Raw genomic sequence first — 17,467 nt, 5'->3', positions numbered from 1 at the left:
AAACGTTTTCAATGCATTCTGTTACCCTAAGAACTGTCCAAATGAATCATTAAAACCTTTTAGCAGGAAATGCATTATTTCCCCAGAAAATATCCTTATATTATATATGAAAAAGTTCTCCCTAAGTGTTTGCCAATCAATGGGTTGCAGTAGTTTCCCCTTTTCCTTTCCTTCCCTCCTTCCCTTTCCTGCTGATAATTTAACACTTCCTCGAGTGTCAGCAAATCCAGTTACTGTTACTCGGCTTTTCACGGCTCGGCGCCCTCTCGCATTTGCAGCTGCCAACGATTTTCCGTAGCCAGTCAAACGAAGTGACCTTTCGACTGAACTTGAATAAATCGCATAATGGCACAATGGCCATTGGAACCCTTTAAGCCCTTTTTGGCACCAATTCTAAATTTTCGGCCACAAAAGTATGAAAAACACGTGGCCCACTCGTGCCGTGCCTTTTGTGGAAAATCAAATTATCAGCAAAATTTATTTAATGCATAAAATCGGCAGTTTTGGGGCCAAAAAACACGCTTTTTACGCACGCAATTAGCGGGGCCGAGTTTTTACGGACACAAAAGCCATGACCAGAAAAGCCATTGCAAATTAATCGAAATCAATGGCAATTTCCGGTGGTATTTTCGGTTGATTTTTCAGCGAAAAACTTTTGTGTGTCACCGAAAATTGAGGCGGACAATGGCAAAACCGCAGGATGCTTTTAGTGACAATAAAAGTGTGTTAAGCGAGGGACATTATCCCGTGAATGCACAAATAAACCAAAGAATAAACTCTCCCTATTTATATGCCCGGCATTGTATTTGCCTGCTTAAGCGTCTAGTTTTATGACCGCAGCTGTGTTGTTGTTGCTTGTCGCTGGAATCTAGCTGTAAAGCTCTCACACGCATAGGCGGAGCCAGCAGCAGCACACGAACACACGCACACACTCACACACACGCTGGCAGCGATCCGTTTCGTCGCGACGTCGCTGCGCAACGGCTGATCTTTCGATTCCCTTTTGCTCGACTGCTTCGCGACTGCTTCTCGACTGCTTCTCGACTGCTTCTCGACTGCTTCGAAATGAAACCGCAGCGCAGACCCGCCCCCTCGCAGCTTTTAATAGAAAATAAATAAAATAAATATCACAGATTAATTCCCAAGCAAAGGGTGAACTTTTTTTTAACCCCAGCAAGCCCTGAAATCACGAATCTCCTATGGAAAGGAGGATCTCCTCCCGCACAGCACACTCTGTAGCACACATTTAATTTAGCATAAAAGCCAAGTTTAGAAGTTTCCAAAGAGCCATAGCCAGAGCTAGAGCCAGAGCCCATAGTTTGGGCCACATTTTGTTTACTTTTGGCCCGAGTTGATGAACTGTAAATGAACTTTGTGTTTGAATTCGATTTAGTTTTATTGCTCGAGCAGCCACTAAAGAAGCAGAGCCGAGCAGAGCAGAGCCTTGGGCAACTGGTTTTGTGGCTGAGAGTGCACACAATATCGATGGGAATGCAATATGGCCAGGCACAAAGAGGCCAGCCAAAACCACAGAGATGTGCGGCTGCGGAATGATCCTTTCTCAGTGCCTGCCCAGAGAAATTCCTAGCATGTTGCCTACCCCGCGTATACGTGATGTGCAGTGGCTGTGAAAAACCGCGAAAAATCACAAAACCCCCTTAACAGCTGTGACAATTAAATGGCGCACATTTATTTTTAATAAATTTATCCACTTAATATGCATGACAATGCAACAGATTTTCACACTGCCGCGGCGAGAAATGAAGACGGATGAGATGACAATTAAACCACCAATCGAGCATGAAATGTATATATAGTGAATACTATTAAAAAACTATATGTATTTATGGCCATAATAAAACTTATCAGTGGCAAACAGACCCAGACTTCACTTTTTATTTACATTTCCATTAAGTCAACACCGAGCGCCACACCACCCCCCACCCCCAAAAAGAGAGAGAAAAGAAAGTTCCTACTTCAGCAGGAAAAACCGACAAAAAAAATAGGTGGAAATTTTAGTGAAACAAAGTCAACACGAATTTGCAATTTGGTATAAAATTTGCAGTGCGGCGACCGCTGCACAAATTGCTAATTCGCTAAAAACTTCACAGTTGACACAAGAAATTTGTGTGAATGCATTTTTTGAAGCGTCCACAGGAGAGGACAGAAGGGGGCAGGAGGCGTGGCACACTCAAGTGTGCAGGTCAAAGACGGTTTTAATCGGAAGTCGGAGAGATTTTACAATCATAGCCAAATGAATCACATTTCCAGCAAATGCAAATTATATATAAAAATTATATGTATATTTTACAGCGAAAGTTCACGGAATCGAGCAAATATTACAGATTACAGATTAAAGAGCGCTTTGTATATTTAAAAAAAAATGTTTCCTGTAGGAAAACGTTTGCCTTTTCTTGGCATAACAATAAATAGGTAAAAAATATGTATATAAAAAATAGATAATAATTCGACAAAGCTGTTTTAGACCCTGTTAAGGAAAGTCGGAATAGCCTTGAGGAATAGTGATAACAAAAAAGTGACAGTCCATCGACTGTGGATGATCATATCAAAAGTTGTATCGCTTCACCAGATAACACACGTCTGTTATCAGCTTTAGTATCAGCCGAGCATTAGTTAGAGATACGAATACTGTGCAAAAGATACACAGAAATTGGCCAAGAGCAAGGTTCTTCGCCAATTATCCAGTGCCAGTGCCAGTATTTGCTTTTGTGAATGAAATCAGTTCTTATCAGTGGCCTTATCGGCTCGAATGGGGCGCGTATAAAGGCGTCGAGAGTGTGTCAATATTGGGGACAAGTGCCGGGCTTTTATTGAATGTTTGCATATTTTATAAGCCAGATGACGAAGCCCCAACTGGGGCTAGTTAAAGGGAATCCCCCCCCCCCTGGTTGGAGACTGCATAAATCATCCTGGAAAATGCATTCATCTTGGGCCCCTGATGCATTGCCTGTTATTAATACAACCGATTGATAAATATCCCGCTACTAAATTAAAAGTGTCACCAGAACAGTCTTCCACCCCCCCCCCCCCCTCCCCCACCCTTTGGGCGTCTTTGTCGTCCCTTTTTTTGGGGACGACGACAACAAAGCATTTGACATTAGTTGAGATTTTCAATGCTCTCCCTCCTCTCTCCGCCTGCAATGGCGTTGAAAACGTGTCAAATCGTTGGAGAGCGGGGGAGGGGGCGGAGGGAGAACCGAACCAGCAGATTGGTTCCGTGCCAGGCAGCCATAGAAAGGCATCCTACATCATTACCATGACGCCGTGGGTCTAAACAGTGTGCTGCCAGCTTTGGCCTGCAGTTTTTTTTCTTTTTTGGGTACAAAGTTCGACTGTCGCCAGTCGCCAGTCGCCATTTGCAGAAGGAATGCAGAACAGAAAAGAAAACGTTTTCTAATGCCGCTCAAGGTCCGTCAACCACCCACTGGCCTGCTTTTCGCGTTACGCATTTATGCTAAAAGTCTATTTTTACACTTTAATTAGATAACAGCGGAAGAGGAGCACCAAGACCCAAAGAACAGCTGAGCCCGCGGCTAATGTCTCACGGCGCCAGGTTCGAAATCAATTTTGCAAGCCTTTGACTCATGCAATTCCAATCCCAGGCCCAGCCCCAGCCCCACCCACTTCAATGTCGCGGCACTGCCCTACTTTTGAGCGCAATCGTGACTCAAAGCAGATGGTTGATGATTCCTATTTATCTGCCAAGGTCTATGGGCACACAAAATGCTGCATTGAAGACCAAGAAATGGTCGAGCGAATGAATGGAAACTTTTGATAAAACAGGAGAATATTTAATACCATAGAAAAAACCATAAATAAGGCATAATATTAATTCGAAAACAACTAAGAAGATAACTGATATCATCTCTAGGAAAATACAAGTTTTAAATGGGGTTTTCTCAGGGGGTATCTTACAGGACTGCCTTCTTGGGCTAGTATCTTTCTAGAAGTATTTTCTCGGTATTTATTTCGTATATTTTGCACCTGAAATTCGACCTTCTTGGGGTGCATTTCTGGCGCTACTCTTGGAACTACCTTTCAGGTGCATCCCTGACATCCCTTGGGACCCGAGGCTCTGTTGTGCCGCACGAACTTTGGCTCCCTGTTGTACATGCCGGCTTTCAATTAGAAGTTTGCACCGTCAAGGACGCCCCAGAGAAGCCCCTGGAAACTGTTGATTCCAATACCAGATCCGCAAACTACAAAACAACAACAGAACAGAATACCCGAACATTTAGATACATTTGGAGCATGGAAGCTCCGACTGATGTGGGTAGAGGGCCGGGGCGGTGGGGGCAGGTGGCAGGTGGCAAACCCGAGACGAGGCCTAAACTCATGAGCAAAACTTTGGCTCGGAGTCGGGGGAAAACTTATTTACTTTCAAATTACGTGTCGCTGGGACTGAGGCGACATTATACAATTTATATGCACGTATTCCTTGCCATCCAAGATGAAATGTCGCCGTCGTCGTTGGGGTTGGGGTTGGGGTTGGGTCTCGGTGGCCGGAAGACTGTTGGCTGAATGGCGGGATGGCTGCTCATCAGCATCATCAACGAGAATGTAATTACATTTTCCCGATTCATGACAGTTTTGCATAACCAACAGCCAGTACCCGCACCCGTGCCCCCGTGCCCCTTGCCCTTTGTCCTGGCCCCAGCGTCTGGGTTATTGCGCTCATTAATGAGGCAGGTGCGAGTGGCAGCCACAGGATGTAAAACCTGGCCTCAAACACCTTTGCCACGACTTGACTTGGGCTCCAAGCTCTGCAGGCGAACAAAATTGATTTTTTCCCTCTCCCATCAAGACTGGATATTCCACTAAAGAGATTTTACTATTAAATTAAGTAGTGTTTTTAATAAGAGCAAAAGCCATACTCAATCTATCGTCGGGCTACACGTTGATGGGGCTGTAAATGAGTCGAAAAGGGGACTTAAAATAGGTAGAAAAAGGGCAGTAATATTTTGTTTTCATTTCATCGTTCTGGCTATAATAATATTTATTATTATAAGTATATTTATTAATTTTGTTAGTGTATTATACTCGTAAATGTGGATCTTGGACACTCTTTGGGGAATTTTGATGCTTTGATGCAAAAAAAAAAATATTAAAAAAATTCCAAAGTTGAAGAAACATTAAAAATGGTAGAAAACTTGAAGAGTGGGGAACTTTATCCCTATCAATCAGTTACCAAAGAAATCAAAATAATCCTTAAATAATTTAATCTAAATAAGTTACAACCATCACTGCGAGAGATCCTTCCTCCTGGAGATCTCCTTCCCAGAAACATCAGTATTGAAACGCTGCCATTATAGTGTTCCAACACAAGATACCCTTTCTGGTTCTACAACAAAATGCCCACCAAAAATTATAGTTCCGATAAGGAAGCCCCGTAATTGTTTCGCAAGAACTTCCGGTGGAAGCTCCGGTGAATAGAATTTATCTTGGGATATACCAATGTGCTGCAGATCAGATGACTAACCGTGGAGCACACGAATCACAGCGATGTGGGGTGTGGGGTGTGGGGTGTGGGCTGTGCGGTGGGCTGATAAGAAAATCCAGACAGAGCCCATAAAAGCCGCCTCTGAGCCGATGCCAGAGGCAGTATCAGCATAACTTGACGACAGTCGACGACGAAACAACACAACTGTGCGAGCATTTTAATTTAATTTAAATACAGCAATACAACAATTTAACGACTAAAAAATAAGTGCAATTCAACGGAGTGGAAACGAGTTGAACGAAAATGAGCGAGGAACAAGTAAGAGGGAAATTGCATGGGGCGGAAAATGGAAATCTTTGGAGAACAAATTTCTTTCAAAGATTCCAACAAAATTCAATCAAGTGAAATGTGAAAACGTCCATTACATGGAAAGAAACAAGGGGGAATATTTTGTGAAAAGAGAATTGGTTCAAAGATCTTCGGGAGGTCATAAGACCTCTGTAAAGATCTTTAAAATATATCTAGTGATCTGAAGAAGGCGGAAGGCTGATCTCTAAAGCTTTTAAAAATCCTTTAAAAATCTTTAGAAGGTCCTAATAGCTTTTTACTGAATTTTCAGGTCTAAAAATGGAATATTATAAACTTAAAATTAAATTAAAAGTTTAAAGCTCTTTAAAGAGATATTTTTTGAGGTATCTTAAAGACTTTTTTTGGGAGAAAAGTCTATAAAAAAGTGAAATAAAATGTTTCTAGGCAGAAATATGAACCCAAAAAAAATCCAAAATTAAATAGTATTCAAGACGAATCTGTAGCTAAATAGCGATTGTAATCTCAACCTTCTAGTTTGCCCAAGAATGCCTCAATGCGCACAATAAATATCGCGCCCTGCACAAAGCCCCACCGCTGACGCTCAACCCCAAGCTAAATGCCTTGGCCACCAACTGGGCTCAGGTAGGACCCAAATAGACCGTATATCCCCCCCAAAGAACAGTCCTTATGGCCCATCATTTCAGCACTTGCTGGCCCTCAACCGCATGGAGCATCGCCGGAACAGCGGCTACGGCGAGAACATATACATGGCCATGGGTGGCATGATGTCTGCCGCCGATGCTGTGGCTTCCTGGTACAATGAGATCAATCAGTACAATTGGGGCAGTCCCTCATTCTCGATGGGCACGGGACACTTTACCCAAGTCGTGTGGAAGAACTCCACCGAGCTGGGCGTGGGATTTGCCAAGAGGTGGGTCATCTTTTCGCTAAAAATACTATATCTATAGTGTATTATATTCTCTCAGGGGCAACGTCATCTATGTGGTGTGCAATTACAATCCCCCTGGAAACTACAACAACTTGTACCGGGAAAATGTGCTGCCCAAAACTCGCTAAAAGCCAAAGAATACGGAAGGCAGTCCAAAGATATATAGAAATATATATATACCTCATTGAAAAGGGTTGATCATTCCTTTAAAACATTCCATTGACACCAAAGCCATCATTACGGAATTTATATAGTGAACAAATATACCATAAAATATTACAGAATTTATATAAAGATCAAATATGCCATATATACCTATGTAATAAGTATTAAATACCCAAATATACCAAATAATAAGTTTGTGATACTTTTAATCATATACTGGTACATTTATTATCTTTTAAAACGGAGTCTAATATGTATTTTGTAGGTTTTTTTTCCATTTAAAATTCACTTATTATTATTTTTTTTTTTGATCATAATATTATTTCCCGTGCATTTTCTGTCCAAGAATTGGCTACGAAATTGAGCGCAGCGAGTGATCTTCCTTTCCTTTTACCGCTTGTTCTTGTCCACTGCCGTTCCCCTTGCTCTGCATGTGCGAGTGAGCGAGAGAGAGTGCGTAGAGAGCGAGGCCACTCGCTCGGAGAGTAACGAGATGATGAGAGCGGGCATTGAGCGTGTTCCTCTGCGACAGTGGGTGAGGGTTAGAAAGAGAAGGAGAGACATGGCCATTACTTCGAAGAGGGGGATGGTTATGCAATACTGAGAGAGCTTTTGAGAGTCATTCGCTGTCTTAGGGTTCTGGATCTGGAGCGAGGCCACTCGCTCGGAGAGGATCTAAAGGAACGAGATAATGCGATAGTGGGTGTGGTTTAGAAAGAGAAGGAGAGACATGGCCATTACGTCGAAGAGGGGGATGGTGAAGGCCATAGATAGGCACAAAAAAATATTCGGTTTATTGTTTCCTGGCTTGAAAAATAAATATATAAAGGTATTTTATGATCTATAATATAATGGAATAATGGCTTTTCTTCGTTTTTATAGCCTTTGACAGCGTATAGATAGGGGAGTATAGATATAGATACAGATACTTTTAAAAGATAGAAAAATGCCCCTAATTTATTTGAGAACTTGTTTATTTTTGTATATTGTTTTTATTTTTAATTAATTTATGGTTTACAACAATTTTCACATGCATTTGCTATGGGTAGAGCCACTCAGCCCTCTCTCCTCTGCCCCCTGAGAGTCCCCTCCGTCGATCACTCCTCAATGGTGCACAGCTTGGGGCGGGGCCGGGAGCCGATGATGCCAATACTGTTGCTTGAGAAGGGGCCACTGTTGGCTGGGGCTTTGCCGGTGCTCCTGGCACCATCACAGACATCCGCGGATGAGGCGGGGGCGGCGGCCGTGTGGGAGGAGGATTTGAGCCTGGTCCTAAGCCTGGGCTGCTGTCGATGCACATGGACTCCGTGGCGCCGCAGCCTGCGATAGAGGGAGATGTACTTGCCCGCCGTGGTCGTGCGGGGCACAATGTACCTCTCACAGAAGGCGGTTTTGCTGCGGGCCGCCTCGCTCAGCTGGCCGTGGCCCAGGGCCTGGAGGAAGGCGAGGACAAAGGCGTAGCAGTTGTGGCTGGTCTCCTCGTAGCTGGTAATGGACCACCGCGTAGATTGGGCGCAAATCTATTAATGCAAATGGTAGAGATACAAATGGACCAAGGACCAAGGACCGGAGTGAGCTTAGGGATTTGCATGAATATCAGATATGGGGGGAGGGGGCCTCCACTCCACGGCACTCACCTGCTGCAGCACCTCGTCCCAGTAGTCGTGCCAGGGCTCGGGCACATCGCCCACCAGGAGACTCTGCCGCCATTCGCGCGGATTATCGTCCCGCCGGTGGCGCCGCAGTCCCTCCCGATCGAACTCCACGATGTCCGCCCCGGATGTGGTCACTGCGATATGCAAATCGGTCGCATTGCTGTAATCGCTGCGGAAACACAACGCAACGCATCAAAAATATACTATATATCTACAGTCCAGGCATCGCAAAAAATCCTGGTAGAAATTTGCACAGAGAGGGGAGTGGGAGGGGGTTTCAGGGGGCTTGAATTGGTCAGGCTTTTAGGGCGGAAAGTTAAAGATCCGCCGGGATGTGTTCCATCCAAAAGAGGGATATGGAAAAACCATTGGAGGCACTTGTTTTTAGGAAGAAAATGAACATTTTTGTTCAGGGCAAAACGATTGATTGAATGAATAGGAAAGAAGAAGGAATATTCTTTTCAATTTCTGTTAATTTTGCAATAATTATGGACTGAATTTTGGACTCAATAGAGATCTGTGCTAAAGCCTTTTTGGTCTGGAATTCTGCAATCCCTTGGATGGTCTTGGTTTTGGCCTTAAGTACTCCATGTATTTCATATAATTTCATCATATTTTGGTGACTTTTTTATGCCTACTCTTGTATCTGTCATGCGATACCTTTAACGCCATCCTTGAGCTTGAAATCCATGAAATTTATTGCATTTTTCAAACAATTTTAGTGCGTTTTTGGTATCACGAAAATCAAATCATATTTTTCGGGATTTGAATAGGAATATAATTTTTTGTAATATTTTTTATTTATGCTTCATGCACCAGTCCGTAGAAAACTTTGATAAAAATGTTTCAAAATCTTGTATTTTATGGAAATTTCTTTGCAGATAAATTTTCGACACCGCAAAGTCTTGTTTCAGCGGCTGCCCAGGCTGGCATAAAATTGGCTCATAATCTAGTACGAATATGCCCATATAGGGGACCCCCGTCCATGCCCCTTTGCTCCTCGGAACCCCTCTATGGTACTCACTTGAGAAAATCGCCGGTGGAGGGCCGCAGGACAATGGCGCACGGATGCTGTGTGGCCCGCACAAAGGGATACGGCAGACGGAATGGCAGTAGGCGGGACTGTACAGCTGTGGCACCCATGTCCACCACGGACTGGGCATCCGCATCGGCATCCGTATCCTCGTCTGCATCTGTGGCCGCATCCAGTGGCGCATTGCAATGGGGACAAGTGTGGGGCAAAGTGAAGCAGAAAACTTTTGCGTTGCAATGATGAAAACAGAGGATGCCCGGATCAGAGGTAATTGTGGTTGCACTTGTCGTTGCCGACATATCTGTATCTGTATCTGTGTGTGGATGCTCCTCCTGATCCTCCTCCTCCTCCTAGCTCCTAGGTCCTCTTTGGATACGGTTCGGTACCCGTATTATAATTGATACACTTTGTCTATTGTGGCACTGCCCCTGCCGGCTCCTGGCTCCTCGCTCCAGTCTCGTGTCTCCTTTTTGGGGTGCTTGCGGTTTAGAGCCTGGCCCCTGGGCCTGGAATATAACGAAAAATTCTTGTAAATAAGCCGAGACCAGGAAAAGTTGCGACCGTAAAGCGGTTTGCCTCGAACATTCAGCCGGCCAGCAGTTTCTGTGGTCACACAACAGAAAGACAAGGGAGGGAGACAGAGGGTGAGAGAGAGAGAGGGGGTGTGAGAGCAGGGTGTTTTAGGCGGACTTTGACCAAAAAGTTTCCTGGTTAATATGACATTTGTCATCATTATTGCCTGGTCTTGTTTTAGGGGTTTTTTCACAAGGCACTTTGGGGGTTGAAAAGGGGAAAAACGACGCCCGACATCAAGGTTGGGCATGGGAATCTATCAATATACAAAATAGGTCCCAAAACATGATTTACAATTTGAATATTGATTTGCAAAAAAGGGGCAGAGGGAAAGATAAGTACAGATATATTATAAATCGACTAAAATCGTATCTTAATATATCTGAATATATCGTTAAAGGGTTTTTTGGGATTTTAGGAATTTGTAATAAATAATAAATAAATAATTTAAATAAATACATAATATAAATAAATAAATAATATAAATAAATAAATAATATAATTAAATAAATAATATAATTAAATAAATAAGAATCTAAAAAAAGTCATATTTTTTGCTATAAAAAATATTGAAAAAAAAATGCATTTTGCGATCGAAAGTCAAAAATTTTTTTTAGATGCAAAAGTTGAAAAAAAACCGATTGATAGCTTCTAAGAATGGTAAAAAAGAAAGAAAGAAAAGAAAAGAAAAGTACCATTTTTGTATTAAAAACAAAAAAGCTAATTATAAATAAAAATAATTCAAGGAAAAATGTTTGGGGCCCAAGATGCCAAGAAAAACATCCCTAAATTCTTTAAGCATAAATTCCGGGTATAGAAAAAGTTCGATTTTGTTGACTATTGTTATCACAATAAATTCAAGCAGCATAGCAACAGTGTTAACAATTACTTAGATCAATCATACGATTCGCATAATCATAAAAAATATGTATCTGATTGCCTCTTTACTAGGCTTTTCGATTCCCAAATGGATAGCCATGATTCTAGGGTATACTTTTGGGCTATGTGGATTCTCATTGGACAGATAACCGAGTAAATACCTTGAAAAGTGAAATCTTAATAGAACAGTGGTGCTCATAGACTTGAGCCACAAGAATTAAACCCAGAATTTAAACGAAAATGTATGTAATTTTTACAAATAATTTATGATAAGTGTCTTCTACATAAAGGACAGTTCCTGTGGGCGGACAGCTTCTATAGCTCGAAACAGAAAGCACAGAAATCCTATAGCTGGGAGCCCATAGCCTCAAGAACCCCAAGAAAAGCTCGCCTCAACTGCCGATGTTCGATAAAGTGAGATATCCCAAAGGATCCTTTACCTATTTATACAAGTACTTAATAAATATTAAAAAAAAATATATGATAAAACTGCAGTTCTGCTTAAATTCATAAATAAATACCATAATTTCGATATATATCGAAAGAACAGTGAGCCGATTCCCGCTTTAAAAATGCCGTTCAATGAAAAGAAACTCCACCATTCCGCCGTAAAAAATACGCCGGTTTTTTCAATCAATTAAAAGCACTTCATAGAGAAGTGGCAGCAACCCTTGGGGCAATCACATGGCGGCCGTGCAGCGGGAGGGGGGGGGGGAGGCCGGTGCCAAAATAAAGCAGGCCAAAAACGTAAACAAACCGGCAAAATCCGAATCCACCTTCACCACCGCCCACTGTCGGACACCGAAAGAAACTCACCACGAAATCTGAATAAAATCCCTAAAATGCGAGAGAGAGAGAGAGCCAGCGGGAAATTCCCCCCCAAAAGGAGGTGGAAAATGGACAATTCACAGGGAAATTTTGCGGCTCGTCTTTTGGGATCTTCGGCTGCACGGGGGGCACGACCACGACGACGACGATGACGACGACTTGGAGTCGCGAGGCGAACCAGTTGACGGCGAGCCGTGCGAGCAGACGGTCGTGTTGTAGTCGCAGAATCGCTTCAAGGAAAGTGGCCCCCAAAAACCAAAAACCAAACAACAACAACAACAACGACAAAAAGAAAAAACACACCGAACAAAAAGCCCCTCATTATCATCGTAGTTACGGGGTGTTCCGAGTGCGGAGTGCATTCCGAGATCGAAAACAAAACCGCCCCTCGAAGGATACGCCGGTGCAGTGTCCTGACGAGACCCACAGACCACCAACAACAGTGAGAGATTGTCCTTTTTTGTATTTGTTTACAACCCGCGGTCAGGTCTAGGGCCCCGCGCCCTTCGCGGTCTCCGGTGTTAGTTTGTGTGGTTTTTCCCCGCCCCTCATAGGCCCCCTTCAGCCGCACTTTGTGTTTGTGTTGTGCTGCTGCAAAGTGGACGATGCCATGGCAACACATTGCTAATCGATGACGTGACCAAAAAACCACCAAACAACCAACAAAATAACTCTCGGCCAACACCGCAAGGCTCTTCACATTTTGGGATAACACTGGGATAAAGACCCTCAACTGATTTTGGTATGTGGCAATATCAATATATTTATAGAATAAACAAAATCAAAACTGGACAGTAAAAGGGGGGAAATTACCCCCAAAATTGGGGGAAAAAAGAAGGCAAAAATAATAATATTTCCAGGCAGAAAATAGACAGAAATTAACCAAATTTATGAGGCTTCAAAAAAAGATTAAAGTGCCCCTAAAACTAGTGATATTTTGCCAAGGGAATATCTAGAAAAACTAAGAAATATTTCCCTCAAATAGTTTGTGTTTTATTAGCAAAAAAATCCACTCTACCCCTAGCTCTCCTTTGTTCTTCCTAAGAGACCTTTCCAGGCCATCTTTGGATGAGTTTTGCCCTCCAAAGTTTCAGTCTATTTATCTTTCCCTGTGTCCAGGATAATGACTATGTGGCAACAAAAATGGGGGGGGGAAAATGTCTACCGACTGATAAGTGTTGCGGTTAACGAAATTTATTTTTGATAGCCCAGAAATGGCGAAACATTTAAGAGCCTGCCCCGAAAAGCAAAGGCGAAGGCAAAGGCAAGTTCTGTGGCTCCCTTTTTGCGGTCTCAAGTCTCGGCTGGCAGACGGTTTCAAGATCGAAAGAGATAAGAGATAGGAGATGCCAAAAGCAAAAGTTGACAGCCCGCAAACAAGCCGCCGGCAGCGAACTTTGAACCCAACTTGAATGAATGAAGAAATCGTCAAAGAGAAGACCCACACAGGGCCATCTTTCCATCTGTAGTTTTTCCTTGGGCTCTCTCTTAACCCAATTAGTGGGCTCGGCTTTTATGCAAAATGGAAATTAAAATTAAAATATTTACTTGCCCGAAAACCAAGAGAAAACTATTCATAAGCCATATTCTGTGACAGATTAAGTGGATAGTTTTCCTTTGAAAATTGGCACGAAATTCATAGATTGTGAGGGAATTTCGGGGCTAAAAAGTTAACAAACTGCTAAATATTTAATGTTTTTTAAGAAATTTCTATATGAAGTTTTCGCCTTGTCAGATTAAGCAAAGTTTTCCTCGAGGAAAATCTGGATATATATATATTTTTTTAAGGGAAAACTAGAATGAGGGTCACAAACTTTTGCCACAGACAACATTTTTGTGTGCTTTACAGTTTTGGCATTCGAAAACTTGGAAATATATTTTTAAATATTTATGGGGGGTTTTCGATTCACTACAAAAAATTAAATATAAGAACCCTTAAAATCTGAAATGTTCCAGGAATAAATCGTTAGATTAATTTCTGATTTTTTTTTCATTATAATTAACGCGGAAAAATATAGAAAAAAATTAATTGACAGACATATAATTTCTAATAATGGGGGGTAATTAATATTACCCATGGATTGTTAGACTAATTTAGGATTTTTTTTTTATTGTCATTTATATTAAATTTAAGCACTTGAGCAACTTTTTCTAAGAACTAAGAACTCGAATTTTGTTTATTTATTTTTTTTTATTACAAAATAGAATATAGAATAATTCAAAAACATGTTTTTTACAAATTCATTAGTGTGTTGATTTTTAAAATAAAATTTCCTAGAGAAAATGCAGTGTAGTTAATGCAGAAAACTGTAGAAAACAATTGAATGATTAGATATACATTATTTAGATATATTTATTAGATATATTTTCTAATAAACGGGGGTAATATTCCCCTTGAAGAAAATTGTACAATCCTTTCAGGAGTATCTTTATCCATAAACTGATTCGATCTCCTATAAATTTGCGTTCAATAAAGGCTTTTAAAGTTTTTAATCCCAATAAACGACCAAAACAATTTTTGGCCTAATCCCAGAAGCTCTAACAAAAAGATACAAATACCAATTTCACACTAGACCCAGCTTTGAGGCTTAGAAATGCTTAGAAATTGGTTTTTATAGTGCAAAATTCTCCTTAATTCATAAAATTATTATAAAATACCAACGAAAACCTAGAATTGAAAGGCATTTGTATGCAAATTTAATTGCTTTCAAAGAGCACACAGAAAACTCAATAGTCGGTCAAATATGTGGCAGGAGGGCGATTTTCTTAACAAATTACATTTGATTTGTTTTTTCAAGAATTGATTTAGGAGGCAGGAATACGGAAGGAAGCCGCCCAGGCCAATGCCGAGTGAAATGAAATGCTAAAAATAAATTGCGGGAATTTGCCTTAAAGCCCAGGCGGGCTTTTCCCCGACACGGAAAACGTGGCAGGCAGCAAGACAGGAAAACAAATGCAATAAAGGCTATGACAACAGGAGAGAGTGCCCTCCGAGAAAGAGAGAGAGAGGGGGGGGGGGGGGGGGGGGAGAAAGTGGAGGGGACGGAACGGCAACAATTTCAGCAGCGGGCTTTGGCGAAATCCAAACAAACTTTATCTCTCTATGCTGTTTGCCAACTTGAATTAAACACGCCCCTATGTACGCCCCCCCGCCCCCCGTCCCTCCACCCATATGGCCAAGAAAGTATGTTTTGGAGGGGGGAGGGGGGGGGGGTTGGTGCACGGCTGAAGAGTCCCAAAGAGTTGTGAGAAATGAAATTACAACTTGCATCCTCTTTCTGGCTTTCTGTTCTGTTCTGTTCTGTATTTTTTTCGGCCCGGACAGGCACTTGGCCAGGGACCTTCAAAAGGAATTGTTTGGCCAAAGCAAACACAGAAAAGGACGAAAAAATGTCTGTGAAATCAAGTTAAGTTTACGCATTTTTAGTGCACTTGGAACAGGACGAACGGCGAGTGGCAGGAGCGGGAGCGTGCCAAAAAAATAAAGGATAAAATATGTACATGGCAGGAGGAGGCGCATAAAAAATGTACAAGCAAAAGACAGACCTGCAGAACGAAGACGACGAAACAGGTGAAAAGGACTCATCAAGGCTGGGGACAACAACGAAATCGAAACACTATTGAAAGATAGGAAAATGCGAACAAAATTGCTTGAATTTTGGAATAGAATTGGAATTTTTTTTCCTTAGGGTTTAAGCGGGGAAAGTCGTTGTCCTCAAATGAGAATAACCTCCTCTTTAGCTCCATCAAAACCAATGCCAGTCGATCCACAAGAGTCCCCTTACCCTGTTTGGAAAGGGCATTCAAAGAACAAAAAGCGAAAAAAGGCAAAAGACGGGCCCAAAGAAGCTGCCAAGAGCTGCCAGAATCCGCCAGTAAGTAAATTTAGCGGCACGGCGCCGACTGACAGCAAAAATTGCTCAAAATTTTATTGTTCCTTGTTGTCCCCTTTTTTGGGGATTTGTTTTTTTCCAACGGCCTTCCACAGCTGGTGACGCAGGTTATAAATTACGAGTGGCAACAACGAGTGAATCAACTCGCTGAATTAATAACAAAACGGTGACAATAACAGGCAGAGGGCCTGTCCTCCAGAAGGGGCGACTCAAAAGTAAAACTCTGCATTGCGTACATTAATTCAGGAGACACAGGACGACAGCAGAGGCCACACGCAATGCAGGGGGGCAGGTGCGTGGCCATAAGGCAGAACAGGGTCTAAAAGGAATGGAGTCCTGGGGAGGACCCCGATATTTAAGGAACCCCAAGGACTAGACAGAGACCAAGGCGGATATTGATTGAGTAAAGATATTGGGAGAGTGGGGAATAAATGGGAATTAGATATATCGAATGAATGGGGGTAAAAGTACCCGATAAAAGAGGGGGAATACTACTCGGAATATTATCTTCTTTATTTCTTCTGATGAAGATCTATTTCTGTAGATAGCAAGAAGGATATTTACCCTAAATAGTAGCTCCAATCTGTTAAGCTTTGCTTCTCTCAGTGCCACCCACACACTTGTCAAAAAGATGCCCACTTTTCACTCCCTTTTTGTCTGTGGCCCCTGTCGCCGCCGCAAAGTGTGCTACACTAGGTGCTGCTTGCTGTCATTGTTGCCTCACTCACCTGCCCTCCTCCCCCCCAGGCCCAGCCCCCACTACTCGCCCCCTTAACAGCTTCATAAAGCCAAGTGTTTGCGCTTTGAAGTTTCCGCTTCCGCAGTGAACAACGGAGTGTTGTTGGTGTTGTTGTTGCCACTGCGGCACAGCATAAACCATACTTATTTTGAAGTTGGTGGCACATCCACATTCGTGGTGGTGGGAGGAGGGGCCTGGGGGAAAGGATGCCAATGCTGGCGAGTTTTCTTTTCCTGGGCTGCATTGTTGTTCACCTTTTTCACGTACGTATTGTTGTTGTAATTGCTGTTGGAGTTGTTGTTGAAGCCGTTGTTGTCGCATCTGTTGTCTGAATCTGTTGGAAATTTTCAATTCGAAAGTTCGCCTCCCCTCGCCCCCCCTTTCCGAAGATCTAATTAAGTTTGGGGATTGTTTGCACAGCTCCCCTGAGGGGAAGGGGATGGATGTCACGTGGTTTAAGTAATTTACGTGCAAATGGTCTCCACTCCGCTTTTGTGGAGACATTTTGTGGGTTGATTATTTGAAGGGCAAAGGAGAGACGTCCTTGGATATGGAGTGTTCTTTGAGGTCGTGTAAGTCGGAAGAACTTTGAGGGATTCCCCTATCAAAATATGATTCTAGGACTCTGCCTATCGGCTCTCCCGAAATCAGGACCAACCTTGAGTGCACTCTGGAGTGACCTCTACATAGAAGTATTTGTTGTAAAGATTTGTTCACGTTGCGGTCATAAATAACAACAGATTTATGCAATTTTATTAGGCACATTTTATGAGAAAAACCCCACAAATACTCGCACCAGAGTGTGAATACAAATATGAGTGCGAGTGTGAGTGTGTGAGTGTGGCTTCTGTTCTTTAAGTTAAGGGAAACTCGATATGAATGAAAGTGAAAACGAAAGGAAAGTTAAGGCAGAGCAAACACTTTCACTTTGTGCCCATTTAAGGTCGTGCGCGTGTGCGTGTGTGTGTGTGTGTGTGTGCAAT

At 42.5% G+C, this 17,467-nt stretch overlaps 3 protein-coding genes across 6 annotated transcripts in view; 2 read left to right on the top strand and 1 right to left on the bottom strand.

Moving 5' to 3' along the window:
* Window positions 1-5,617: 5,617 nt before the first annotated feature.
* LOC4817041 (protein PRY1) lies at window positions 5,618-7,093 on the top strand. The gene is made up of 4 exons (XM_001356591.4): window positions 5,618-5,779; window positions 6,305-6,412; window positions 6,475-6,701; window positions 6,757-7,093. The coding sequence occupies exons 1-4, from the start codon at window positions 5,765-5,767 to the stop codon at window positions 6,845-6,847; spliced, it is 441 nt and encodes a 146-aa protein (XP_001356627.4). The 5' UTR covers window positions 5,618-5,764; the 3' UTR covers window positions 6,848-7,093.
* A 786-nt stretch (window positions 7,094-7,879) lies between these two features.
* LOC4817040 (MKRN2 opposite strand protein) overlaps window positions 7,880-17,467 on the bottom strand; it is a 75,817-nt gene continuing 66,229 nt past the window's right edge. For 2 of the 3 annotated variants that reach the window (XM_001356590.4, XM_033381080.1), the window contains 3 exons: window positions 9,564-10,078; window positions 8,522-8,708; window positions 7,880-8,404 (listed from right to left, as the gene is read on the bottom strand). In XM_001356590.4, coding sequence (XP_001356626.1) covers window positions 7,982-8,404; window positions 8,522-8,708; window positions 9,564-9,871 — 918 coding nt within the window. In that variant the 5' untranslated portion in view covers window positions 9,872-10,078 and the 3' untranslated portion in view covers window positions 7,880-7,981. The remainder of the gene's footprint in view (window positions 8,405-8,521; window positions 8,709-9,563; window positions 10,079-17,467) is intronic. The other variant, XM_033381081.1, reaches the window with a different exon arrangement.
* The window catches only part of eys (eyes shut), a 75,454-nt gene continuing 67,743 nt past the window's right edge, over window positions 9,757-17,467 (top strand). The window contains exon 1 of one of the 2 annotated variants that reach the window (XM_033381079.1): window positions 9,757-9,839. The gene's annotated coding sequence lies outside the window, so the exon portion shown is untranslated. Of the gene's footprint in view, window positions 9,840-12,015; window positions 12,595-17,467 lie in introns of those variants that run through there. The other variant, XM_001356588.4, reaches the window with a different exon arrangement.

Source organism: Drosophila pseudoobscura, chromosome 4, assembly GCF_009870125.1.
Source record: "Drosophila pseudoobscura strain MV-25-SWS-2005 chromosome 4, UCI_Dpse_MV25, whole genome shotgun sequence".
NCBI classification, from domain to species: domain Eukaryota; kingdom Metazoa; phylum Arthropoda; class Insecta; order Diptera; family Drosophilidae; genus Drosophila; species Drosophila pseudoobscura.
The sequence above is the reverse complement of the archived record's forward strand: the minus strand, read 5'-3'. Positions and strand labels throughout refer to the sequence as shown.

What these genes read in the sequence shown, in the direction of transcription:
- LOC4817041 (XM_001356591.4), top strand. An exon ending in TGGCCACCAACTGGGCTCAG is followed by an intron (nt 6,413 to 6,474) that starts GTAGGACCCAAA and finishes CCATCATTTCAG; the next exon opens with CACTTGCTGGCCCTCAACCG. An exon ending in GGCGTGGGATTTGCCAAGAG is followed by an intron (nt 6,702 to 6,756) that starts GTGGGTCATCTT and finishes ATATTCTCTCAG; the next exon opens with GGGCAACGTCATCTATGTGG.